The sequence below is a fragment of the Macaca mulatta genome, chromosome 7 (genome assembly GCF_049350105.2).
Source record: "Macaca mulatta isolate MMU2019108-1 chromosome 7, T2T-MMU8v2.0, whole genome shotgun sequence".
NCBI classification, from domain to species: domain Eukaryota; kingdom Metazoa; phylum Chordata; class Mammalia; order Primates; family Cercopithecidae; genus Macaca; species Macaca mulatta.
The window spans coordinates 19,213,556-19,238,312 of NC_133412.1; the positions used below are offsets into that span (position 1 = coordinate 19,213,556).

Genomic DNA, 24,757 nt, shown 5'->3' on the forward strand with positions numbered 1-24,757 from the left:
AGAATGGCATACTAAGGCTGTTCTGCTGACAGGGTGGAACACTCAAGAGCATCTTGGGCAGCATAGGTGAGGGGAGTAGAGGCCAGGCTAGCCTCTTGAACCAGGCACCTGCGGTCGTTTCTGGTTAAGAGCTGGAGACTTCCCTCAGGAGGTGAGGCCTGGAGAGACCACATCTCCTAGTTGGCTCAGGACAATCCCAGTTTATGTTGTCCCAGTGTAATTATTAATGGCATCCTTTTTCATATCCACGATTTGGCCCCCTTAGACATAGGGGATAGTCCAAGAAGGCCCAAACTTTGAAAGAGAAAGCAGATTCTGCCAGAGTTGTCATAAGGAGTTGTTTGTAAGATGTAGACGGTTCTGCAATCCGATGGGATCCACTTTGGGGGTCACCCCCAGAATCTGCCGCATCCCATGTCCCCTGGCCATACATGCTGATCTTGGCAGGTAGGGTTCCCAGCTAGTCCCTTCTTCTGAGGCAGGCTGGACCGAAGTGGGGCCTCTCCCTTTTGTATGTCTGCTGACAGGCTCCCCCACCTCACTTCTGGGGGTCCTGTTTCAGGTGGCTGGCTGCAAGATGCCCTCAGCAGAGCACAGTCGGATCGCCCAGCTCCTCAGAGACACCTTCTCTTCAGTGCGACAGGAGCTGGAAGCCCTGGCTGGGGCAGTGCCGTCCAGCCCAGGCGGCAGCCCTGGGGCTGTGGGAGCCGAGCAGACACAGGCCCTGCTGGAGCAATACTCGGAACTGTTGCTTCGAGCCGTGGAACGGCGCATGGAACGCAAACTCTGAGTTCCGGAAGCCTGTCCCAAGTGAATGAATGCCTCAGCGATTCCAAACTGCAGCCCCTCTGCCACTCACCAAAACCCACGGGGCTGTTTGGATTGGAAAGCAGGGAGCAGTGTTCAGAGGCAAAGCAGCCTTCCCAGCCGCTCCTCATAGGGCGCCTGTATTTATTAATTTATTTCCCTGACTGTTGCCTCACTTCCTTGGAACTCCTGCCTCCACAGCCCCTCCAGTGGCAGGGACAGGTCTTGGGTCTTTGTCATCTTGGTGCTGTGAGAGGTAGGAGGGCAGCTTGCCCCATCTCGGAATCTGGGAAGGGCTGGCCCTCTCTTAGAAGCCATTTGAAATTTCTGCAGGGATCAGCTCCCTGGGGTGGAGCATACACAGGGTACTCTGGGGTCGAGGTGAGGTGATGTGGTGTTCAGGGCCCTTCAGCCAACTGTGGGCCTTCACTTCTACCTCCACTTCCCCTCTCACACCAGCTGCACTCCCCTGGCTGCCAGAGCAGGGTGGTTTTCCCTAATACCTGGCAGCTCAGAAAGGCAGAGCCGTCAGGCCCTCCAGGGTGTCCCCAGCCATCAGGAGACTTGAATTGGTATTAGGACCTGAGCCCCCACATTCCACTCCTATTCTCCCTCCAAGAGGGGCCCAGCATTGTCTTTCCCTGTGACCCCTTTCTCTCCTGGCCAGAACTTTAGCCAGCTGTGGGATGTTGCTGCGGGACAGTAAGCCCTCACCTGGGCAAACATGAAGCTCTGGCCTCCTTTCCTCAGCCCCTTGTTCTTCCCTGTTCTCCAGCCTTGGACCCCAGCCGGCTGCTGGAGCCCAGAGGCCACCTTCTCCCTGCATCCTGAATGATGCTCAGTCAGAAGCCTGTGTTGGAACGTCCTTCGTTTACAGGGCGCTGGCCCACCTCCTGAGGACCTCGGCCACAGATGAGATCACACGCATGCATGTGCACACACGTACACACACACACACACACACACACACACACACACACCCCGCTACCTGCACAGCATGCAGTTGGGTGTTGGTTGCTAGAGTATCCGGCTGGCTGCTGTGTGCCTGGTTTGCTCACATCCTGCCTCAGCTTCACCACCCTGGCTTATGTGGAACACATATCAGGGAGCAGAAAAGGGGCACAGCACACTAAGTGAACCCAGATTCTGGATTCTTGGTGTCCACAGTCTGGCTGATAAGAGATGGCCCATAGGACACCTGGTTTAGGTAGAAGGAACCTCCTCAAAGGCAGTGCTGGGCACCCACGGGTGTGCTGGATGCTGTGAGAGGAGGGAGGTGCCAGGGCCAAAGGAGACACTAGAAAAGTGGTAGATGGGACAGATAAGTGGCAGAGGTGAGGGGATAGGTTACAATGTAAAAGGGCAGTAATTAGGTGTGAGGGGAAGGAGATAGGGGAGCATAGGAGGTAGAGTGGGACCAAGTTGTGAGGCTGTTAAAGAGTTGAGGAAAGGTGTCTGTGGGCCTTGCTGCTCCCCTCTGCTCCAGGTAAGTCAGAGCAGCTTTACCACAGCTTCAGGCCACAAGAGCCCCTTCACCCGCGCTGCTGTGCGGTAGGCAGAAGCTTATAAAGAAATGGGTTCTGGACCAGGTGTGATGGCCCAGGCCTGTAATCCCAGCACTTTCGGAGGCCAAGGCCGGCAGATCACGAGGTCAGGTGATAGAGACAGCCTGGCCAACATGGTGAAACCCTGTCTCTACTAAAAATGCAGAACTTAGCTGGGCCTGGTGGCATGCGCCTGTAATCCCAGCTACTTGGGTGGCTGAGGCAGGAGAATCACTTGAATCCTGGAGGTGGAGGTTGCAGTGAGCCGAGATCGCGCCATTGCACTCCAGCCTGGGTGACAAAGAGAGACGCCATCTCAAAAAAAAAAAAAGAAATGGGTTCCGAAGGGTGCCCAGCTCCGAGACATCAGCCTGAGTGCGCTTGAGCTGCTCCAAACCTGGCCATTCCCCATTCCTCTAGCACCGCCACCCGCATGGCCCCGGAACTCCCGCTGCGCGCCGACCTCCCACACCAGCCGTGCCCACCGCAGGTGGGACTCAGGTTCGCCCTCTGGGCCAGGTCCTTCACGAGGAGGGAGCTTCCCTCCGCCTGATGTTTGTGAGAACGTGGCCGCCCTTTTCCTGCCCTCTGCCCCATGTGGGTGAGGGGCGTCGTGGCCTGGCCGGCGCCCCGTCCCCTTCTGCATGTCTGAGGCCACCGGCAACCGCCGCCCAACTCCAGATTCGCCCCCGCCCAGTTTTGAAAGCCCCTTATTTATAACTTTTCTACTTTGTGCAGGTCGCGGCGCTTCCCGCCGCCTGTTCGGCTGCACGGGGCGGGGGGCTGTTTTTAACGTGCCCGTTTGTACTGATGTATGAACTTGTCAATAAACACAATTGTTTGTTAATCCTGGGATGCCGGCCAGTGGGTGGGGCAGGCGGAAGCAGGCGCCGCTGCTCGCTCCACCGCTTCGGTGGCGGAACCGGCTGTGCTACCAGGGCAGGACGGGGCGGGGTGCTGGGGGTGTGGCCTGCGGCGGGGGCCTCGGGAAGGGCGGGGCGAGGGTCTGGGGGGTGTGGCCTGCGGCGGGACGTCGGGTTGAGGCGGGGTCTCGGCCAGCTCAGACGCAGCCATGGCGGAGGCGGCTTTGGACGCCGTGAGGAGGGAGTTACGAGAATTCCCGGCCGCTGCAAGGGGTGAGTGGGCTCTGCCAGAGGCTGCGGCGATCTCCGAACATGGGAGGGGCCCTGGGATGCCGCTGACACCGGGGGCTCGGAACCTCGCGTGTGCGACTGGCCTAAGGCCCCGCTCGGGTTGCTCTTCTGTTACAACCCGCTTCCCTCCCCGAGTGTTCGCGCACTCCCGCGGCTTCCTGGGTGACTGTTCATGTCATTCCCGAGGCCCGGTGCCGTCTTGACCGTGGTCGTGACGAAGCCCTGTGTTTCCCACAGTCTTGAGGAATTTGCTGGTACCCTTGTTGAAAGCGCATCAAAGGCACACAGGTGGTGGCCGGATTTCTCCCCCACGTGCCCCACCTCCGGCCCCAACTCCCCTCTCCCACTTTGGGAGGACTGCAGGCTGACCAAATGGTCCCTGGCTCTTCCCCTGCTGAGTTTTTATTCCTTTTCTTTCTTCCTCTCTTCTCTCCTTTTTTCTATTTTTAAATGATTTCTTCCCACTGAACAGCAACACAGGCACATGTATATGTGATGGGTATGTAATATATAATGGTATGCAATGTAAATGAAGCAAGGTTCCCTCCCAGCCCCAGTTTGCATTCTTCCAGAAAGATTGTTTATATCCGTGCACACATGACTTTTTACACTTTTTTTGTACAAATAGTAGCCTGCTAAACATACTCTTCTGCACCGTGTATCTTGGAGATCATTTCACATTCCTCTACCTCAGTCTTTTTCACTTACTCATTTAGGTCATGTCCAATCTGTTGTTTTCAATAATGCTGCAACGAATGCTTTGAGTATTGATTTAACGAATACTTATTCAGCATCTCTGTGTGCCAGGTTCTGTTCACTGTGTTTGAGATACATCACTGAACAAAACAAATCTCTCTCCTTTACATTCTGTGCCCTGTTACATTCTAAGTGAGAAGGTGGACAGTTAATCACAGGTGTACTGAATGAGTAAGTTGTAGAGTAGAAGTAGGTTAGAAGGCAAGTGCAGGCAAAGCCCTTGGTGGGAGTGTGCCCGATGTGTTCAGGAAACAGTGAAGAAGCCAGTCTGCAGGAGCAGGGTCTTTGTGTGAGTATTTTTATTGGTTAAATTCTTTATATATATATTTTTTGAGACAGGGTCTTACTCTGTCAGCCAAGCTGGAGTGCAGTGGCACAATCATAGCTCGCTGCACCTCGACCTCCCAGGTTCAAGAGATCCTCCTGCTTCAGCGCCTGGGAGTAGCTGAGGCTATAGGCATGCACCACCATGCCTGGCTAATTTTTTTGAATTTTAGTAGAGACCAGGTGGTCTCAAATTCCTAGGCTCAAGCAATCCTTCCACCTCGGAATTCCAAAGTTTCGGAACACCGTGGAACGCATAAGCTGCTGCTCCCAGCCTTGTTAGTTAAATTCTTAGTAGAGTTATGGGGTCAAAGGAATTGTTTGGATCCCTTTTGAAATTTTCTCACTTTGAAGCCCCAGGAGAGAAAAGCAGCCATTCTCTAAAAATGGTGAGCAAGTAAAACAAATCCCTAATTGCAGAAGTCCAAAGGGTGAAAAAATGGCAGTTTCCACGTATTTCCAGAATCCCAGGCTGTGTTCAGTACTCACGCCTGTAATCTTAGCACTTCAGGAGGCCAAAGTGATGTAGCAGGATGAGCCGCAGACAAAACTCCTCAGACACCGGATTAAAGAAAGAGGTTTTTTATTCGGCCGGGAGCATCGGCAGACTCATGTCTTAAGAACCGAGCTCCTTGAAAAAGAAATACTTGGCCTTTTTAAAGGCTTACAACTTTAAGGGGTCCACGTGAAAGGGTCGTGATAAACTGAGCAAGCGTGGGAAACGTGACTGGGGCCGACATGCATCAGCTAACAGAACAGAAAGTTTTACAATGCTTTTTTCATACAGTGTCTGGAATTTACAGATAACACAAGTAGTTTAGGCCAGGGGTTGATGTTATTATTACTTTGTTTAACTCCTAGGGCCGGGTGGTGGTGCCAAGGTTGTCTGGCTATTTATCTTACTTTTGTTTCTTTCTCTCTTTTCTCCTGTCTTGTGAACTAGGCAAGGTGGGGGTAGGAAGGCAGCAGAATAGTAGTGGTCTCCTTCCTTAGTGAGAGGATCTCTTGAGGCCAGGAGTTCAAGACCAGCCTGGGCAACATAGTGAGACACCATCATGTGTGGTGGCATGTGCCTGTAGTCCCACCTGTTCAGGAGGCTGAGGCAAGAGGATTGCTTGAGTCTGGTAGTTCTGATGACAGTGGCGGCAGTCGAGTGGATGCTGTCATCATGCTGGCTGCAGTGGGGAGGCACGAGTCGGGCAGCAGAAGCGGCTCTGGGAGTGGCAGTGGTAGTAGTGAGTCCCCTGTTCCCTGCATCCCTGAGGCAGCCGACTGCACCACCCCCACCCTCACACAGCTGGGCGGGACCTGCTCTTAAGCCCAGACCCTCTGCTGCAGCCTCAACCTCGCTCCCCGCCATATCCCAGAAGCCCACGAGCACCCTGCCAAAGGTGCAGCCGGGACTTGTAGGGCCAGCCCCAGGACCATCAGGCTTATTTGTGTGGGGTGGTCGGGGCTGCCGTGCCATCTGCACCTTGCCCGCTGCCACTGTGGGGAAAATGCAAAGAGGAGGTGCAGCTGGGCCGCATGCTCCACAGAGCTGGCAGGAACTGGAGACAAGTGGGAGCCCCACCCCTTCCAAGTGGTGGAGTGGGAGCTCCCTAGGCACAATTGCAAGCACCCAAGCCAGGGCTGCAACTCAGGTACCCTGTGCTCTTGGGAGCCAGGAGCAGGCAGAAGCCCCACCCTCCTGGCTGCAGCTGCAGCTGTGGGGCCAGGCACCTCTGCACTCTCGGGGGCCCAGGAAGGCCCCTTTCTGCTGCCACAGGCTCGGAAGTGCCTGATCCTGCTGTCTGGCTTTCCCCACTGTCAGCGCCTGATCTGATCATGGAGCAAAGTTGAGGCTGAACCTGGGTGCTGCTGCGGCTTGGCTGGGTGTGTGAATGCTCTGGGCAGTGCTGACACACCAGCCCCCTGCCACCTTGGCCCCCTCCGGCCTTTGGGTGCCAACGAGCATGGGAGGGAAGCCAAGAGGGGCTGAGGGCAGCTCAGTGCTGGCCTGCAGGCACCCCTTGGCACAAACAGCCTGGGTGCCATGAATGGTGGCAAGAGGCAGATGGGTCCCGGGTGAAGCCTGACCTTCAAGCCAGGGAAGGCCTGAAGCCTGGGGGCTGGGCTGCGGGTCCCATGGATTGGAATGGGAAATTTTGATGCTTTTTCTGGCCCACCCATGGCTGCCCATGGACCAATAGGCATGTACTTCCTCCCCTCTGAGGGCCATAAAAAGCCCCTGACTCAGCCAGACCAGAAGAGACAATGGGACGACCAGCTGCAGGAAGGAGCTGCCCTCTCTGCTGAGAGCTGGAGAGACTCGGCAACCTGCCCACAGACAGGAGCCACTCTAGCCAGGGAAGCAAGCAGGCCAGCCAGCTCTTTCTTTTCCAGTACTCCTGGGCCCAGTGGGGTCTTCTCACTCAGTTACAATTTTTGATCTAAGAACGTTCACTTTCCAACTGATTGCAAAGTAAAGGTGACTGGCATGGTGTGGCCACGAGAGACGCAGCATAAGCTCAGAGGTGAACATCAGTGCCGGGACCATTTGGAGCAGGATGTAGTAACCACCAAATGGAGACCAAGGCCTTCTGGCTCGACCTAGAGCACGAATGTAGCAAAGCGAAGTCCTGCAGAGGAGCCATCCTCTCTGCTGAGAGCTGAACACTCATGGGGATACCCTGGCTGCGGAGAGGAGCTGCCCACTGTGGGTCTCCTCTGAGCTGTTCCATGACTCAGTAAAGCTCCTCTTTGTCTTGTTAACCCTCTACTTGTCTGTATGTACTTCATTCTTCCTGGATGCAGGACAAGAACTGGGGACGTGCTGAATGGTGGGGCTAAAAGAGCTGTAACATGAAGAGGGCTGAACCATGCGTCTTGCTCGCCACATGGTGGAAGACAAGAAGGAAAGAAGAGCTGCAGCCCTTTGGGGAGCCCAGACCCAGGAGCTCCCCAAGCTGGGGTTCTGACATCCTCTTTAGGGCTCTGCAGTTCCTGGTATCTCCAAGCTTCCAAGCACCACCATGTTTCCTAGTGTCAGCTGTGGAAGCTACTTATGGTATACTTGGTCTAACTGCAGCCTTGCAGGAAACCAGCGCCCATGTTGGCACCTGGAGCTGCCTGCCCCACCGCAGCCCACATACCTGGCTGTGCACAGTGGCCAGACTCCACACTCATTGGCTCACACACACCTCGCCGCCCCACTCGCCCTTGGCAGGTGTGGGATACAGGTTGGTGGCATGAGCCGAGCACAGCCTGCAGGGATGAGTGGGCCCAATGGGCCTGAGCAAAACGGGCAAAGGCATCACTGGCCACAGAGGTTTCCAGCTGGCAAAGCAACACCCCAAAGGTCCGGTGACAGTTTGCGGCTGTGGTGAGCCATTATTGCATCACTGCACTTCAGCCTGGGCAACAGAGCAAGATGCTGTCTCAAAAGAATCTCAGCGACTACAACAGGGAGATGTACTGAGCCTCAGACCACCGTCTCCCAAGGTGACTGCTTGGATGGGCTGGCATGACTGGGAAGGCCTTTGCCACTTTCCTATCTCCTGGATCCCATATCTAGTGGACGGGTGCCATCTTGCCTCTAGCCAGGGAAGCAAGCAGGCATGCCAGCTCTTTCCTTTCCAGTATTCCTGGGCCCACGGGGGTCTTCTCACTCAGTTACAATTTTTGATCTAAGAACATTCACTTTCCAACTGATCAGAAAGTAAAGGTGACTAACATGGTGTGGCTGTGAGAGATGCGGCGTAACCTCAGAGGTGAACATCAGTGCTGGGACCATTTGGAGCAGGATGTAGTAACCACCAAATGGACACCAAGGCCTTCTGGCTCGACCTAGAGCATAAATGTAGCAAAGCAAAGCCCTGTATACTTTATAAAAACCAGCAGAAAGACATTCCAGTCTGAGTGAGCAGCTGGGACAAAGTCAGGTACCACCTGAATAGAGGGTGTGTGGCAAGGGCAGGCACAAGACAGGAAATCAGACTGGAAGAGTAGGTTGTTCTTGGTCGTGCGTGCCAAGGCAGGCGGCATTCTCTAAGGAGCAGTGGTAAGCCATCGAGGCATTTGTTACTAGGGGTATGGCAAGATGAGATTGTATCTTCAGGAGATGACTGAGACTATGATGATGAATACTTTGAGAGGGAGTGGAATTAAGCCAGAGAAACCAGCTAGTTCACTGCCGCAACCATCCAGCCAGGATGCTGGAGACTTCTATTCAACATTAGGCAAATATTTGCTGATTACATGCTGTGTGTTAGGTACTGTTCTAGGTCCCAGGGGGTACATCAGCGAACAAGATGAGTGTCTCTGCCCTTGTGGAGTTTACATTCTAGCAAGGGTGACAGAACGATAAACAGTTTATGTACATGAAATATATATATACTTTTTTGAGATAAGGTCTTGCTCTGTCACCCAGGCTGGAGTGCCGTGGTATGATGATCGCTCATTGCAGCCTCTAACTCTTGGACTCAAGTGATCCTTCTGCTTCATTCAGCCTGTAGTGTAGCTAGGAGTATAGGTGCATGCCACCATGTCCAGATAATTTTTAGTTTTTTTGTAGAGATGGGGTCTCGCTACCTTGCCAAGGCTGGTCTTGAACTCCCAGCCTCAGCAATCTTCCTGCCTCTGCATCCCAAAGTGCTGAGATTACAGACATGAGCCACCATGTCCGGCCCTAAAATATATAGCATGTTAGATGGCGATGAATATGAAGGAGAAAAAATAGGGAAAGGGGTATAAAGATTTTTGACAGTGGGGAGGGGGACAGATTATAAATTTAGAAAGTATAGTCAGAGAAGGAAGCCTTATCAATGTGATATTTGAGTGAGGACCCAAAGGAGGTAGCTGGAATGTGGATGCCAGTGGAGGAGAGGAGACGGTGGGTTTGAGAGACACAGGAGACAGAATCAACAGGACTTAGAGCCAACCAGTAGGATGATGGGAGTGAAGGAGAAAGAAAGCTGAGTCAAAAAGAGATTTTGATTAGAGGTGACACAGGGCCACTGTAGACCCCTGCACAGGTGCATACCACACAGCCCGCGGAAGTGCACATGGTGGCCCTGGGTGTCTGGACATGGTGATGCTGTTCAGCAGGACCCAAACCACAGCCCAGCCCTTCCTTTTCCTCCATTGGTGTCATCTGTTAGTTTGTCTCCCTGGGTAAGAAGGTTGTAAATTTCCCAAGATAATTGTGTGATCCCTGATAGCCCCAGATTAGCCAAGCCAAGTGCTCAGTAAATATCACTGTTGAAGGGGGCTTCCCAGAGCCACACCCCACCCAGAATAGCCCGTGGCCATGGGGCCTCAGCCTTACTCATTCTGGAGTTCCCAACACCACTCCATGGTGCCTTTCTGGTAGATGCTGGGAGGCTGGCCCTCCAAGGTGGGAAGGCAGAGAGGGTTCACTGTGCAGACACAGCCCCACGGACGATTTGGATTATGGGTTGTGTAGCAGTCCCTGGCCCTGTGCACGGTCGGGGCCCATGCTGGTGTGTGTGCGTGATGCTTTCTGCTTTCATTTTCCCTCCTCATCCTTCTATTACTGGTTGTCCAGGGTCCTTTGGTCACCAATGAGCATTTCCCAGTGACAGCCTGGCCTTTCCAGGGAGGGCATCTCTTGGGCTGGGACTGGGTGCTGCTGACTTCAGCCCCTCCATCCCCCATCTTCCTCTTTCTCTCAGAGCTCAGCGTGCCTCTTGCTGTACCCTACCTGAACAAGCCCCCAACTCCGCTCCACTTCTACCGGGACTGGGTCTGCCCCAGCAGGCCGTGCATCATCCGCAACGCTCTGCAGCACTGGCCGGCCCTCCAAAAGTGGTCCCTCCCCTATTTCAGGTGGGAGCTGCCCTGGGGTTGGGTGTGAGCAGTGATTACTGGCATCTAGGCATGGGCTGAGCGTCCATTCCTCTAGAGCCACAGTGGGGTCCACGGAGGTGAGCGTGGCCGTGACCCCAGACGGTTACGCGGATGCCGTGAGAGGGGACCGCTTCGTGATGCCAGCTGAACGCCGCGTGCCCCTGAGCTTCGTGCTGGATGTGCTGGAGGGCCGGGCCCAGCACCCCGGGGTCCTCTACGTGCAGAAGCAGTGCTCCAACCTGCCCACCGAGCTGCCCCAGCTGCTGCCTGACCTGGAATCCCATGTGCCCTGGGCCTCAGAAGCCCTGGGTGAGTGGAGGTGGGGTGGTCCTGGCCCGGGGCAGGGAAGATACAGGAAGGAGGGGGTCAGCCTGCTTGCCCTTAGGTGATGACCTGACCTACAGGCTTGGTCCTGTCAGCATCTGGTGCAGCTCACTAAATACATTCCCAGGCCTTGACTTAATCATAGACAAACTACCGAAGATTGTTGTCCTTCCTTCTGCCCCAGGGGAGGGCAGGCCTCTTCCCCAAGCTTTCCCAACCTCTCCCTCTTCTCCCTGACCCCTTTCTTGGGATTCTTCTGTGCTCACCCAGGTTTTGGCTCCGGCATCACTGGATGGCAGCTATCCCCAGCCTGGCCTTCCTAACTTGCTCTCTGCCATCTGCCCTGCAGGAAAGATGCCCGATGCTGTGAACTTCTGGCTAGGGGAGGCGGCTGCGGTGACTTCTTGTAGGTGTCGGGAATACAAAGGTGGGGAAGGAGCAGGTGGGGGCAGAGGGAGGGAAGACCCTGGTTGGAGGTTGGACTGACTGTTCTCTAAGATTTCTTTTGGCTTCTAGGACTCGGGCACCACAGAGGGCTTCCCTTGACAGCTGAGGTGGGGGAAGGGACCCGTGGCATTGGGGGTGGGTGCATTGTTTCTTCTAGACCCAAAGAAAGCTCCCTAAAGGCCAGCTGGGTCAGGGGGTAGGTGTAGGAGAACTTCCCCTCTTGGTGGAGAGGAGTCCAGGGCCTGGCGAGCATTAAGACCCTGGTAGGTGGAGTTCCAGAATGCCCATCAGAGCCCCTGGCATCTCCAGCCCACTGACTCTGTGTGCTTCTCTTTTGTCATAGGCCATCTTGGGGTGCAGGGCTCTCAGCATGATGGTTTGCCGCCTCTTGTGCCCCTGCCCTCCATACCCTGCCCCCGGGCCTTCTTTATGTTGGCAGTGCACAAGGACCCCTATGAGAACCTCTACTGCGTGGTCTCAGGAGAGAAGCATTTCCTGTTACATCCGCCCAGCGACCGGCCCTTCATCCCCTATGGTAGGGGATGTGGCCTGCAGGGGCTGGGGAACAGCTGGCCCAAGGGGGAGGGAGGCAGCAAGAGCCTGGGAGGCCAGTTCCCAGGCCTGAGGTGTGGCTGTGGCATCCCCACTGCACCAGGGCCCCTGATCCCCTTGCCCCTGCCCAGGGCTGGCTGGGGTGGAGGAGGGTCTGGCAAGTTCCAGGCCGTTTGCAGTTCCCCCACACCCTTCTCCCTTGGGCTCCAGAGCTGTACACGCCGGCAACCTACCAGCTAACCGAAGAGGGCACCTTTAAGGTGGTGGATGAAGAGGCCATGGAGAAGGTGTTTGTCCTGTTCTTGGGCTCTAGGGAGGGAGAAGGGCAGAAGCCTGGCCCTGAAGAGCAGGCACAAAAGATCTGGGGAGGTGGCACCTTGCTCTGAAAAATCCCTAAGTCTGAGGCCTTTCATTGCTGAGCTGAGCAGGGTCTGTGGTGTTGACCTTTGGAAGGGACACAGCCTGAAGTCCTGGGGGGTCTGGGGGGCTGCTCCCTGGCATCTGATGTGTTCCCAGGTGCCCTGGATCCCACTGGACCCCTTGGCGCCAGACCTAGCCCGCTACCCCAGTTACAGTCAGGCCCAGGCCCTTCGCTGTACAGTGCGGGCCGGTGAGATGCTCTATCTGCCGGCTCTGTGGTTCCACCACGTCCAGCAGTCCCAGGGCTGCATTGCAGGTAAGGAGTTGCCCAGGCTGCCCGGGGACAGGCCCCGCCAAGGTCCAGCAGGGCCTCTAGGGGGAGGCTTGGGAGGCTCCAGGTCAGAAGAGCGACCTTCATACTCAGATCCCCATTCTTCCCACAGTGAATTTCTGGTATGACATGGAATACGACCTCAAGTATAGTTACTTCCAGCTGCTCGACTCCCTCACCAAGGCTTCAGGCCTTGACTGATGGAGCTCTGGTGAACATGGCCAGGCACGCCTCGGGGGAAGGGGCCAGCCCCTTCCTGGCCGGGTCAATTCTCGAGAGCCTGGAGTGTGCATGCTGGCTGCTGGCCCAGGGTCCAGCATGGCTTGAGATCAACTTTGGAGGATCTTGGAATGTGGTCATGAAGGACTCAAGGTGCCAGGCAGGTCTGGGTGAGGGTTCTCAGGAAGTTACCACACAGGTGAGCGGAGCAGGGATCAGGTGCAGTGGCACCTCTCCCCAGTGCTGTGATGTTGGGAGAGTCACTGCATCTCGGGCATTGGTGTCCTGTCAGTAAACAGATAATAATGGCTCTACCTCGCAGGGCTATCATGGGCTTGGAGATGATGTCTATGAGGACCAGCGTGGAGCTGGCACACAGGACATGTTGAATAAAAGGTAGCTGTGAGTCGTATGTTCTTTTTTTTTTTTTTTTTTGAGATGGAGTCTCGCTCTGTCGCCCAGGCTGGAGTGCAGTGGTGTGATCTCGGCTCACTTCAACCTCCGCCTCTGGGTTCACACCATTCTTCTGCCTCAACCTCCCGAGTAGCTGGGACTATAGGCGCCCGCCACCACGCCTGGCTAATGTTTTGTATTTTTAGTAGAGATGGTGTTTCACTGTGTTAGCCAGGATGGTCTCGATCTCCTGACCTCGTGAACCACCCTCCTCAGCCTCCCAAGGTGCTGGGATTATAGGCGTGAGCCACCTCGCCCGGCCTGTGAGTCGTATGTTCTGATCCTCCCTCTTGAAGTTGCCTTCTGTGCTCTAAGGAGGGCCTGAAGGTTCAGGTAAAAACTTCAGGGTGACCTTTACTGGGGGGTGAGGGCTGGATCCCAGCCTGGGCCCAAAGAGCCGTCAGCTGCCCAAGTTCTGCCGTCCATGAGAGCCACAGCAGCCCCTCCCTGGGACAAGCAAGCAGACCTCAGTCTTGGAACTCTCTCGCCTAGACCTCTTCGGCCCAGGACCTTGAGAGCTATTCCTAGCTTTGCTATGGTTATGGTCCTCCCCCAGTTCAGGGGCAGCAGGTGGGACCTGGTGCCCTGGGGATAACCCCTGTTTTTCCCATAATAGGCACAGGCAGGAAGGGACAGAAGCCCCTGCCTGTTCTGGGGCTGTCCCTCTGAGGAAGGAGTTGGTCTCCACACTCTGACCCCCTACAAACCATGCCCTAGAGACAGAAGAACCCCCTGCCCCTGAGTGCCAACCCACAGGCCTCATCCCTGGCCACTCAGCACCTGGCTTTGAAGGGCTGTTTTATGTGACAGCCACTCCCCTGCCTGTCGCGAGGGGGCCCGGGTGCTCATCTCAGATTGATGGAGCCCTGCAGTCAAGACTGGGCATTCCTGTCGAACAGGTGCCAGAGTTGCGAAAGGCCTGTGACGGGGCACTCCACTGTTCCCTTGGCTGCTGTTCTGGGACTCACCCCTGCTTTCCTTCTGCTCAGCCCCTGGCAGCAGGCTCTCTGGACTGGGATTGCAGAGCTGGGAGTTCAGGGCTGGGCGGGGCAGGCCCAGGTGGTAATGGCTGGCGAGTGCCACAGAGGTGTCAGGAGCGCTAGTACAGGCTTAGGGTGCCTCGTTTCCTGGACAGGTGGCTGGTCCAGGAGTGGGTGTGGAGCTTAGGTGGAGCAGAGGCAGCCGGTGGGAGGGACTTGGGACCAACTGGGACATTACATCCCTGGCTCTGGGTCAGAAAGCCCACAGTCCTTGATCCTGTGGCCACTGCTTCATCATTCCTGCTCCTAAGGACTCGGTCTCATGGCTCTGGTAAGGCCTGGCAGGGTGCTGGGTCCCCACGCTGACCCCTGCTCTCTACCTGGGGCCTGGTTAGTATGTTTCTTATGGGAGCGGTGGGGGCCTGGTTAGTATGTTTCTTATGGGAGCGGTGGGGGCCTGGTTAGTATGTTTCTTATGGGAGCGGTGGGGGCCTGGTTAGTATGTTTCTTATGGGAGCGGTGGGGGCCTGGTTAGTATGTTTCTTATGGGAGCGGTGGGGGCCTGGTTAGTATGTTTCTTATGGGAGCGGTGGGGGCCTGATTAGTATGTTTCTTATGGGAGCGGTGGGGGCCTGGTTAGTATGTTTCTTATGGGAGCGGTGGGGGCCTGTTAGTATGTTTCTTATGGGAGCGGTGGGGGCCTGGTTAGTATGTTTCTTATGGGAGCTGTGGTCTTCTCCAGGTGTGGGGAGGGGAGTTTATTGACCACAAGACCAGGGCAGTGGGCAGAAGCCAGGGGAGAAGGAGGCCTGGGGATGAGGGATCCAGCCTGAGTTTTTTCTGCCCTGGGAACGGGCTCCTGGCACAGCTCCCTGGCACCATGGATATGGGCCCTGGAGACTCACAGGTTCCCAGCTGCCGTCCTGAGGCCCTGGAAGGAAGTGGCTGCTCTGTGCTCCTCTGACTCAGTTGCCTGGAGTGTGGGGGTCCTGGGCTGACCCTGGTGGATGAGGCTCTCCAGCACTGCCCTGGACCTGGTTGCTCCCTGGACTTGACCTGTTAGGCCCCTTGTGGAGGCAGGCAGAAGGCCGAAAGGAAGCAGTTGGCACTGGCTTCCCTGGTCCCGGTGCGCCTGCCAGGCTGCATTCCCGGAACCGGGGGATGGGTTTGGAGGGAGCTACTGGGGGACCATCTTCAGCCTGACCTGGCAGACGCGACAGCCTGTGAGGGGTCTGAGCTAGGAGCCACCGCCCCTGCCCAGGAGAGAGCCCATTTTCAGGATGCACTTCTGACCAGGGGTAGAGGGAGGGTGCGAGAGCAGCTCAGCCGGGGCCCAAGGCCCTGACTTGCCACTTCCCCTCCCTCGATAGCTTATGTCCCCTGCCACCCAAGACCAGCCTGAAAGCTGCTTAGCCGGGGTGTGGGCTGGGGATGTGGGTGGAGAGCCTAAAGGATACTACCCGAAGGAGGTGGAAGCACGTCTGTGTGAGGCATAAATCTGGAGCCAGCCTGCCCGGGCTCCAGTCCCAATTCTGGACCTCAGGCAAATGACTGCTTCTCTGTGCCTCAGTTTCCTCGTGGAGTGGGTCGTCATAAATAGTATCTGCGCATACGGTGGTTGTGCGACAAATGAGTTAATGTATGCAAAGCCCTTGGCCCAGAGCCGGCGCAGAGCGTTGTGTGAGTGCTGGCAGGCATCATGATGGAGATGTCATGTCTCCTCTTGTTGATTCAGGATTCTGATGGGATGGAGGACAGGCCTGGGGTTCAGGATTAAGCCTTAAGGCACTGCTCCAGCCTCCTTTGCAGCCCCTGTCACCCTTGGCTTCATCAGCCTGTAGCAGGTCTCCCCTCTCCCGCCTCTGCAGGCAGAGGTGTCCAGGACCTGCCTGCTCACAGTTCGTGTCCTGAAGGCCCATCGCCTACCCTCTAAGGACCTAGGTGAGTGCGCACCGCCCTGGCGCCTCTGCTGGGCTGAGGGAGGAGGCGGGTGCTGAGGAGGAGGGTGCTGTGGCTGGATTTGGTGGAGGCGGGTGGGCTGGTGGGCAGGGCCTAGAGGAGGGGGCTGAGAGGAGCTTCTGAATGGAAGGTGGCAGCTGGGGCTCTGCCTCTGTCCCCCGCTTCCCCTCCCCTTAGTCTTACCCCACATGGGGCTCCAGGTGATGGAAGGAAGTGGGTCTGGGTGGCTGGGAAGGGCTCTTGGCCACCGCTGGGCACTTGTTCCTTCCCACAGTGACCCCCTCTGACTGCTACGTGACTCTCTGGCTGCCCACAGCCTGCAGCCACAGGCTCCAGACACGCACAGTCAAGAACAGCAGTAGCCCTGTCTGGAACCAGAGCTTTCACTTTAGGATCCACAGGCAGCTCAAGGTGGGCCAGGCATCAGCGCTAGCTCTACCCACATCCCCACCAGCCGCTGCCGCTGCCCGGCTCACCTTCCCGTCCCCTCCCTCCTGCAGCCCTGTCACTTTTTCCCTCCAGAATGTCGTGGAACTGAAAGTCTTTGACCAGGACCTGGTGACCGGAGATGACCCTGTGTTGTCAGTGCTGTTTGATGCGGGGACTCTGCGGGCTGGGGAGTTCCGGCACAAGAGCTTCTCACTGAGCCCTCAGGCAAGGCGGTGTTTCCATGGCAGCCCCAGCTGGTGTCTGGGTTGAAATGCCACATGCACATGCACACACATGCATGTCTCTCATACTCACTGACACATGCGCACTCCTGACCCTTTCTAACTCGCTTCTGGCTCTCTTCCCAGGGTGAGGGGTGCCTGGAAGTTGAATTTCGCCTGCAGAGTCTGTGAGTCAGGGGCCTGGGGCCGTTTGGGTGGGAGTGCCTCGTGGGAAGGACAGCACTAGTGCCTGGGGGATGCCCAGGTCTCTGTGGGGTGAGAACTTGGACTCCTACTAAGGGGGCTTTGGGATCTCTTTCCAGGGCTGACCGTGGCGAGCAGCTCGTCGGCAATGGCGTTCTGGTGGTGAGTGTGACCAGTGCTCTGGGAGGTGGTCTGGGGTCCCCCGGACTCCCTCGTGCCAGCAGCTTGAGGCACAGGCCCACCGCTGCCTCTGTCTGGGGACCCTGGGATTTCAGTTTGTTAAGGGAATACAATCTCAAGGGTCCAGGTAATGAAGTGCAGACCAGCAGGAGCCAGGGTGCTGGGAGGGTGGGGTCCCTGAATGGGGGTGGGGTTAGTGTCTGAGGGGCTCTCTTCATGACTCAGGCCCGGGAGCTCTCCTGCTTGCACGTTCAACTGGAGGAGACAGGAGACCAGAAGCGTGAGTCCCCAACTCACTGGGGCAGCCCCCGGCTCTCAGCCCGTCTTCCCTCTTTAAGCATTGGACAATTCTCTGTGGGGCTCCCTGGGGCCGGACCTTTCCCCTTAGGCCTTCTCAGGGGGACCGTGGTGGGGGCTCCATCTCGTACCCCCAGCCTGACCAGACTATTTCAGTGGGGAGAGGGAGGTGTTCTCCAGGCCTCCCAGCAAGATGGACTCTGTGGGCAGAGATAGCGCCCTCAACCTCTCTGCTCTGGCTCCTGTTTCCAGCCTCAGAGCGCAGAGTTCAGCTTGTGGTTCCTGGGTCCTGTGAGGGTCCGCAGGAGGCCCCTGTGGGCACTGGCACCTTCCGCTTCCACTGCCCAGCCTGCTGGGAGCAGGAGCTGAGTATTCACCTGCAGGTAGTGTGCCTCGCCCCCTGGAGGTGGGGCCCCCAGAACTTCCTCCCTCCCTCCACCCCTCCTCCCAGTACCCTGGCTCAGCACCTCCTCCCAGCCTGACCTCTGCCCCACCTGGCAGTGTGGGCACGCTGGCAGCATGTGTGGGCCCATGCTGGCCTCCCCTGCCCGTCCCTCCCATACCTCTATGGCTGCCAGTGGGAGTTTGGTGAGGTCTGTGTGAGAAGCGGAAGCATAAAGATTCTTAGGTCTCCGTCTTTTGTCCCCTACAGGATGCCCCCAAGGAGCAACTAAAGGTGCCACTGAGTGCCCTGCCCTCTGACCAAGTGGTGAGGCTTGTCTTCCCCACATCCCAGGTACTGGCCTCCCAGGGGAGGAAGCAAGGTGCCTGGACTGGGCTGGGCCCCAGGCCACAGAGGGACGGGCCTGCTTCCCGCTTCTCTCCGTGGGCCACACCCTGAGCAGGTGCCAAGGGCCAGGCTTTTTGGGGAGTATCCGCTGAGCATCCCTGCTTCAGGCCTGGCCCCTGTGGAGACAGTGTGGGGGTGGTACGCCCGGGGTCAGGTAAGAGGAGCAGAGCTGGGTGGAGGTGGCTGACCTTTGTGACGGGGCCTTCATGGTTTTCAGGACCCCCTGATGAGAGTGGAGCTGAAAAAAGAAGCAGGGTGAGAGGCCTAGCTGGAGACTGGGCAAGGTCCTGGAAAAGTAACCGGGGCGCAGGGCTGGAGCAGGCCTGGAGGAGTGAGGGGGAGAAACAGCCACCCCTCATCCTCATGCTCTCTGAAGGCACTCAGGCTGGCGCTCAGCAGGGGGCACGAAGTACTGGGAGGAGCCTTAGCACCTATGGTCGGAGGGATGAGTGAGTGGCCAGCCCAGTGCCAGGCACCTGGGGAGCACTTGATAAATGTTTGGCTGGAAAACGCAGGGAGGTGAGGATGGAAAATGGTAACATGGTTTGGGGCGCAAAGAGGGCAGGAAAACCAAGGGAGAGAAGAGGGGAAATTGCGCCCTTTTGGGTGGAAGCTGTTATGGCCGGATCTTAAATGATCTTCGTAGAGTTGTCGCCCACTGCCTTGGGAGAGCGGCTTCTCACCTCTCGGAGACGGAATCATTGGCCCTTTTCTGTCCCTCCCCCTGTCTTTTTTTTTTTTTTTTTTGGAGACAGAGTCTGTTGCCCAGGCAGGAGTGCAATGGCATGATATTGGCTCACTGCAACCTCTGCCTCTGGGGTTCAGGCGATTCTCCTGCCTCAGCCTCCCGAGTAGCTGGGATTACAGGTGCCCACCACCACACCTGGTTAATTTTTATATTTTTAGTGGAGACAGGGTTTCCCCATGTTGGCCAGGCTGGTCTTGAACTCCTGGCCTCAAGTTACATGCCTGCCTCAGCCTCCCAAAGTGCTGGGAGTACAGGCGTGAGCCACTGCACCCGGCATCCACCCTCTTTGTAGTCATTTTTGAACTCCATGGGTGAGGGACAGAGCACGAGACTTGGGTGGGGGGATCCATGGTGTAGGTCCTTCCTGGGGGCCTATCTGCACCCGGGACCCCAAGCAGCCTCTTATGGCCACGGAATTCTGTGTCCCGCCAGTCTGCTTTGCTGCATTCCCAAGCATGTCCACATGGACACACCCTCCCTAGGTGTCAAACTTCAGTCTCGTGACACAGGAGTGGCAGTGAGGGTTGGGGAGAGGAGGGAGGGCAGTGGGCAGTGCAGGTGAGGCAGACCCAGCTTTCGATTCTCTGGGGAGGGCTGAGAGCTGTCTCATGTTCTCTTCCCTCCCCTGCCAGACCGAGGGAGCTGGCCGTGCGACTGGGCTTCAGGCCCTGTGCAGAGGAACAGGCCTTCCTGAGCAGGAGGAAGCAGGTGGTGGCCACGGCCTTGCGGCAGGCCCTGCAGCTGGACAGAGACCTGCAGGAGGACGAGGTTTGGGGGCTGGGCTGGATGGGGTGTCCCCGGGCTTGCTTGTTCAGTGCTGAACACTGGAGCTGCTTGTCCCTGATCTAGACCAGAGTTCGCAGCTGCCTGTCCCCACCCTGCTTCCTCTCGCCTGGCGTTAGGAGGGACTTGGCCCAGGCAGTGTTGCTTGAGGTGCCTGGAGCCCACACGGGAGCTGCCTCGTAGGGCTGGCTTTCCTACTCTGTTTCCTGGTTCTCAGCCTAGCCTGTCTGAGGAGTGAGACAGATAGCTGGCATGAGGCCTGTTGGTCCTGGGTTGCCTCAGGAGGTTCATATTAGCCTGGGCCATCTCCTGGGGGAGTGATGGCAATTTGGGAAAATTTTAAGGTGGGCCCTGGGTCTTCCAGAAAGTGAGCATCAGACTCGGGGTCTGAGGGTGAGGAGATGAGGCTCAGAACTTGCCTGGGCCATTTTTTCCTGGAGCCCTTAGGACTGGAGGAGCTGGGTGCTTACTAAGGCTGTTTCTGGCCCCCAGGGCTGACTGAGAACTGGTCCCAAGACCTGTGATCAGGCCTTAGCTGTGGGCTGGGTGGCCACTTGACCTGCTACCTCCTCTTCCCCTCTTCCCGTGGCTTGGCCTTCCCCATCCCTAGGGCCTCTGCAGGCCTGGCTGTCTTCTTTTCCAGATCCCAGTGGTAGCTATTATGGCCACTGGTGGTGGGATCCGGGCAATGACTTCCCTGTACGGGCAGCTGGCCGGCCTGAAGGAGCTGGGCCTCTTGGATTGCGTCTCCTACATTACCGGGGCCTCGGGCTCCACCTGGTGAGCTGGGGACAGGCTGATGCTGGACCCTGTGGGGCAGGGGGTGCTGGTGCCAGGGTTCTCCTAGGCCTCTGAGCAAACTAGAACGGCTGGGAGAACGAACGTGCCACGGAGAAATGTGCTCCAGGAGACCCTGGGGAGGTCCCTGCCAGGCTATTGTCCTAGAAAACCCGGGGCACGTGAGGTCTAGATGGGGTCCTTCAGTGACAGCCCTCTGACTTTGGCTTTTCCCAGGGCCTTGGCCAACCTCTATGAGGACCCAGAGTGGTCTCAGAAGGACCTGGCAGGGCCCACTGAGTTGCTAAAGACCCAGGTGACCAAGAGCAAGCTCGGTGTGTTGGCCCCCAGCCAGCTGCAGCGGTACCGGCAGGAGCTGGCCGAGCGTGCCCGCCTGGGCTACCCAAGCTGCTTCACCAGCCTGTGGGCCCTCATCAACGAGGCGCTGCTACATGACGAGGTGCGGGGGCTGCGGCCGGAGGCAGAGCCAGGGCTGGAGCTGGGGCAGGGCGCTGGACGGCAGGGTGGGAAAGGGCCTGGGCACCCAGGTGGCTGTGGGTTCAGGTTCCACTCGTCTTTCCCCAGCCCCATGACCACAAGCTCTCAGATCAGCGGGAGGCCCTGAGTCATGGCCAGAACCCTCTGCCCATCTACTGTGCCCTCAACACCAAGGGGCAGAGCCTGTCCACTTTTGAATTTGGGGGTGAGTGGCCCCGGAGCTGAGATGAGACCTGTGCCCTCGCGGTTGGTGGAGTAAGGGGAGACGGGGCCTGTGTGCAGACGGCAGATGTCACACCCACCTCTCCTGGGCCAGGTCCTGTGCTTTCTGGAGACTGACACCCTACCAGGGTCCCTTGGGCCTTTGGGAAGGAGGCAGGGGCCTTAGGTCCCATGCACAAAGCCCAGGCCACAAGGCCTGGGCCTCCTGGTCCTCGGCTGCCCTAAAGCAAAGCCCTGGGTGGGGGTGCAGGTGCCTAAGGGCTCTGCACCATGAGGCTGAGGGGTGGCCTTCTCACAGAGTGGTGCGAGTTCTCTCCCTACGAGGTCGGCTTCCCCAAGTATGGGGCCTTCATCCCCTCTGAGCTCTTTGGCTCTGAGTTCTTCATGGGGCAGCTGACGAAGAGGCTCCCTGAGTCCCGCATCTGCTTCTTAGAAGGTGAGGGGCGCTGGGTAGGCTGGGGAAGCTGGGCCGAGCAGGGAAAATGGGCCCTGAGAGAGAGGGTGGCCCTCGGTCAGAAGAGCTTCCTGGGTCAGGACTGGCCATGGGGAAGGGTAGGGTTGGGACAGGAGTCGGGGGCCCTCTTCCCTCACGGCTGCTCTTTCAGGTATCTGGAGCAACCTGTATGCAGCCAACCTCCAGGACAGCTTATACTGGGCCTCAGAGCCCAGCCAGTTCTGGGACCGCTGGGTCAGGAACCAGGCCAACCTGGGTAGGTGCTCCGGCCCCTTCATAAGGGTGCCAAGAGGCAGCCACCTGGGGCTGTACCGGGGGTGGGGGGGTCTCACCTCTTCCCCCTCCAGGGTCACCACCAAGGTGGGGATAAAGATGCAGGAGTCCCCATTCTCCCCCCACACCCCCACCTTGCCTGTGTAGACAAGGAGCAGGTCCCCCTTCTGAAGATAGAAGAACCACCCTCAACAGCCAGCAGGATAGCTGAGTTTTTCACCGATCTTCTGACACGGCGCCCACTGGCCCAGGCCACACACAATTTCCTGCGTGGCCTCCATTTCCACAAAGACTACTTTCAGCATCCTCACTTCTCCACCTGGAAAGGTACTTGCTTCTCTCAACAGTCCTCCTGTGGCCACCTGAGCCTTGAGTCCCCAGCTCCAGACACCCCTCGCGGTCCACTCTCGTTCTCTTGCTTTGAGCTCGATTCCCTGGACTGCTTGGAGCAGGGGTCTTTTTCTCCTTGTCTTGGGGACCCAGGGCCCACCTGCAGGGCTGCGGGGGTGTTAGTTCAGCAGGAGAGCAGGGGCCAGAGGCCAGAGTCTCCTTCCAGCAGGAATCTGGTACCCTTGGTATCCGTGACAATTGCTGCTCTCCCCAACCTTCCAGCTACCACTCTGGATGGGCTCCCCAACCAGCTGACACCCTCGGAGCCCCACCTGTGCCTGCTGGATGTTGGCTACCTCATCAACACCAGCTGCCTGCCCCTCCTGCAGCCCACTCGGGACGTGGACCTCATCCTGTCATTGGACTACAACCTCCACGGAGCCTTCCAGGTTGGGGAGGGTGGGCAGGCATGGGAGGTGGTGGGTGGCCCCTGCCCCATGAAGAGAAGGGCTTTGGAGTCCAGTGTCTGGTCCAGCTTCCTTTAGGAGCTGTGACAGTGACTGCATGTGACTGGGACACTGCAATCTGTTACTTTGCCACTAGAGGAGCTCATTCTCTTCCGGAAGTTGGGAAGCTGTCGAGGTTTTATCTTGTATCTGGGTCCTCTTACTGACCTGCGAGGTGTGGTCCTGGGCCTCCGGGCCCACCTGCCGAGTCTGCTCTGCCTCCCAGTGTCAGAACTGGAGTGCTGGGAGCAGCCCGGCTCCGTCTAGCCCCAGAGGAGCTGCCACCAAGGCCTGTCAGGTGTGGCGTTTTCTTCCCAAAGGCTGGCTTCGTAGGCCCCACTGGAGCCCCTGACTTGGCGTTTGAGCCCCAGGTCCGTGAATCTTGGTGCATCTCACACCGTCAGCCCCAGTGTTGAGGACACCAGGGTCCTGTCCCTCTGAAGCCCCTTCTGCCTGCAGCAGCTGCAGCTCCTGGGCCGCTTCTGCCAGGAGCAGGGGATCCCGTTCCCGCCCATCTCACCCAGCCCGGAAGAGCAGCTCCAGCCTCGGGAGTGCCACACCTTCTCCGACCCCACCTGCCCCGGAGCTCCTGCGGTGCTGCACTTCCCTCTTGTCAACGACTCCTTCCGGGAGTACTCGGCCCCTGGTGAGCCACTGTTCACCTCCCCCTCCTGCTGCCCTAGTCCCCCACACTCCCTCCGTCCCCTGTGCATCCCCAAACCCACCTTCCCCACGTGTTCCCCCATGCCAGGCTCCACTCTCTCCACAGGGGTCCAGCGGACACCTGAGGCGGCGGCGGCTGGGGAGGTGAACCTGTCCTCAGTGGACTCTCCCTACCACTACACGAAGGTGACCTATAGCCAGGAGGATGTGGACAAGCTGCTGCGCCTGACACATTACAATGTCTGCAACAACCGGGAGCAGCTGCTGGAGGCCCTGCGCCAGGCAGTGCAGCGGAGGCGGCAGCGCAGGCCCCAGTGATGGCCGGGGCCCCTGCCTGGCCCTGCCACCCCGACTCTCATTCATTCCCTGGCTGCTGAGTTGCAGGTGGGAACTGTCACCACCCAGTGCTTCAGAGCCTCTGGGGCTCAGGTGACCCTGTCCCAGGGTCCATGCTGAGGGCTGGGAGCTCCCTGGGGCCTCAGCAGTTTGCAGGGAGGTAAGGAGGCCGAGCCCATTTGTGTATCACCCAAAACCCCATGGCCCATGTCTGTTTTCCCTTCTGCACTACCTTGAGTAGTTGGACAAGGTGAGATGGAACACTTGATACATTACAGACTCATACACATGTGAGGCGCTATCTGAGACCAGCTGTTCTTACTGCGGAGAAGGGCCATGTCATTCTAGGCTTTTGGCTGTACGTGGCAAGGGCTGGTACAGAGCTCGCTCGTCGGCGTGGGCTTCCTCCGAAGAGTAGATTCTCTGCACACGTCCACATCCACCTGTGCTCAGTCACCCCTCCGAGCAAGGAGGTGGCCACGTGGGCCTGGGGTAGCCCTGGCCTTGCCCACCTGCTCTGCTGGAACACGTCTCCTCTTCACCCAGACAGGAGTGCAGGGGGAGGCCAGGCAATGGCTGTTTCCTGCCACATGGTGGGAGCCATCTCATAACAAGGAACTGTCTATTCCAGAAGCTGGGCCTGGGGAACTGGGTTGAAGCAGCCCTTTTGCCTGTGGCTGGGTCTCATTCTGGTCCCCTAGACGCGTCCTCGCTTGTGCCCCTGAAGTTTGGTGTTGCCCTGGGGTTCACCTCAGGGATCAGACCTGCTGGGAAAACAGTGAATTTAGTAGGGTATGGCCACCCCAGAATCTTCTCCAAACACTGGCACGCTGCCCTTCCCTGGACCAGCCAGCCTCCTAGAGTAAGCGTGGGAGTGGATTCCAGAGCTGACAGGCGCTGCAGCAGCTGTGGGTAAGGGGGTGGGAATTGCCTCGACTCTCATAACCCAACTCTGCGTCTGTCAGCTGGTCTAGCGACCCCAGCCC

The 24,757-nt window shown here is 57.7% G+C and overlaps 4 protein-coding genes across 27 annotated transcripts in view; 3 read left to right on the forward strand and 1 right to left on the reverse strand.

The window, feature by feature from the left end:
- MAPKBP1 (mitogen-activated protein kinase binding protein 1) overlaps positions 1 to 2,686 on the forward strand; it is a 52,929-nt gene extending 50,243 nt beyond the window's left edge. For all 5 annotated transcript variants that reach the window (XM_015142011.3, XM_077939148.1, XM_077939151.1 and 2 more), the window contains one exon: positions 563 to 2,686. In XM_015142011.3, the coding sequence (XP_014997497.3) occupies positions 563 to 790 (228 nt within the window). In that variant the 3' untranslated portion in view covers positions 791 to 2,686. The remainder of the gene's footprint in view (positions 1 to 562) is intronic.
- A 727-nt stretch (positions 2,687 to 3,413) lies between these two features.
- Positions 3,414 to 13,078, forward strand: JMJD7 (jumonji domain containing 7). 8 transcript variants are annotated; one of them, XR_013395522.1, is made up of 9 exons: positions 3,414 to 3,487; positions 10,261 to 10,414; positions 10,491 to 10,744; positions 11,109 to 11,186; positions 11,276 to 11,313; positions 11,550 to 11,741; positions 11,969 to 12,045; positions 12,275 to 12,434; positions 12,562 to 13,078. XR_013395522.1 is itself a non-coding variant. In XM_077939155.1 (8 exons), the coding sequence occupies exons 3-8, from the start codon at positions 10,613 to 10,615 to the stop codon at positions 12,648 to 12,650; spliced, it is 786 nt and encodes a 261-aa protein (XP_077795281.1). In that variant the 5' UTR covers positions 3,414 to 3,487; positions 10,261 to 10,414; positions 10,491 to 10,612; the 3' UTR covers positions 12,651 to 13,078. The 8 variants fall into 8 exon arrangements, 7 of the variants coding, with proteins under 7 accessions (XP_077795281.1, XP_014997499.3, XP_077795279.1 ...); XM_077939155.1 differs by lacking the exon at positions 11,276 to 11,313 and having other exon boundaries at positions 11,030 to 11,165; XM_015142013.3 differs by lacking the exon at positions 11,276 to 11,313.
- Positions 13,079 to 13,753: 675 nt separating this feature from the next.
- On the forward strand, positions 13,754 to 24,072 carry PLA2G4B (phospholipase A2 group IVB). 13 transcript variants are annotated; one of them, XR_013395101.1, is made up of 21 exons: positions 13,754 to 15,781; positions 15,970 to 16,042; positions 16,335 to 16,471; positions 16,583 to 16,714; positions 16,858 to 16,898; positions 17,034 to 17,076; positions 17,320 to 17,374; positions 17,644 to 17,774; positions 18,044 to 18,127; positions 18,399 to 18,436; positions 19,562 to 19,697; positions 20,356 to 20,492; positions 20,727 to 20,949; positions 21,075 to 21,192; positions 21,508 to 21,645; positions 21,815 to 21,919; positions 22,084 to 22,263; positions 22,549 to 22,715; positions 22,870 to 23,143; positions 23,232 to 23,418; positions 23,542 to 24,072. XR_013395101.1 is itself a non-coding variant. In XM_015141854.3 (21 exons), exons 1-21 carry the CDS (start codon positions 15,743 to 15,745, stop codon positions 23,751 to 23,753), a joined length of 2,427 nt encoding a protein of 808 aa, XP_014997340.2. In that variant the 5' UTR covers positions 13,754 to 15,742; the 3' UTR covers positions 23,754 to 24,072.
- Positions 24,061 to 24,757, reverse strand: part of SPTBN5 (spectrin beta, non-erythrocytic 5) — a 33,939-nt gene continuing 33,242 nt past the window's right edge. Inside the window, exon 56 of the mRNA XM_077938795.1 lies at positions 24,061 to 24,535. Coding sequence (XP_077794921.1) covers positions 24,523 to 24,535 — 13 coding nt within the window. The 3' untranslated portion in view covers positions 24,061 to 24,522. The remainder of the gene's footprint in view (positions 24,536 to 24,757) is intronic.

Coding starts and splice junctions, on each gene's coding strand:
- JMJD7 (XM_015142013.3), top strand. CDS start 3,424: ATGGCGGAGGCGGCTTTGGACGCCGTGAGGAGGGAGTTACGAGAATTC. Junction 10,745..11,108: donor CTGGGCCTCAGAAGCCCTGG/GTGAGTGGAGGT, acceptor TCTGCCCTGCAG/GAAAGATGCCCGATGCTGTG. Junction 12,046..12,274: donor ATGAAGAGGCCATGGAGAAG/GTGTTTGTCCTG, acceptor ATGTGTTCCCAG/GTGCCCTGGATCCCACTGGA.
- PLA2G4B (XM_015141854.3), top strand. CDS start 15,743: ATGCAAAGCCCTTGGCCCAGAGCCGGCGCAGAGCGTTGT. Junction 16,043..16,334: donor CCTACCCTCTAAGGACCTAG/GTGAGTGCGCAC, acceptor TCCTTCCCACAG/TGACCCCCTCTGACTGCTAC. Junction 16,715..16,857: donor GCTTCTCACTGAGCCCTCAG/GCAAGGCGGTGT, acceptor CTCTCTTCCCAG/GGTGAGGGGTGCCTGGAAGT.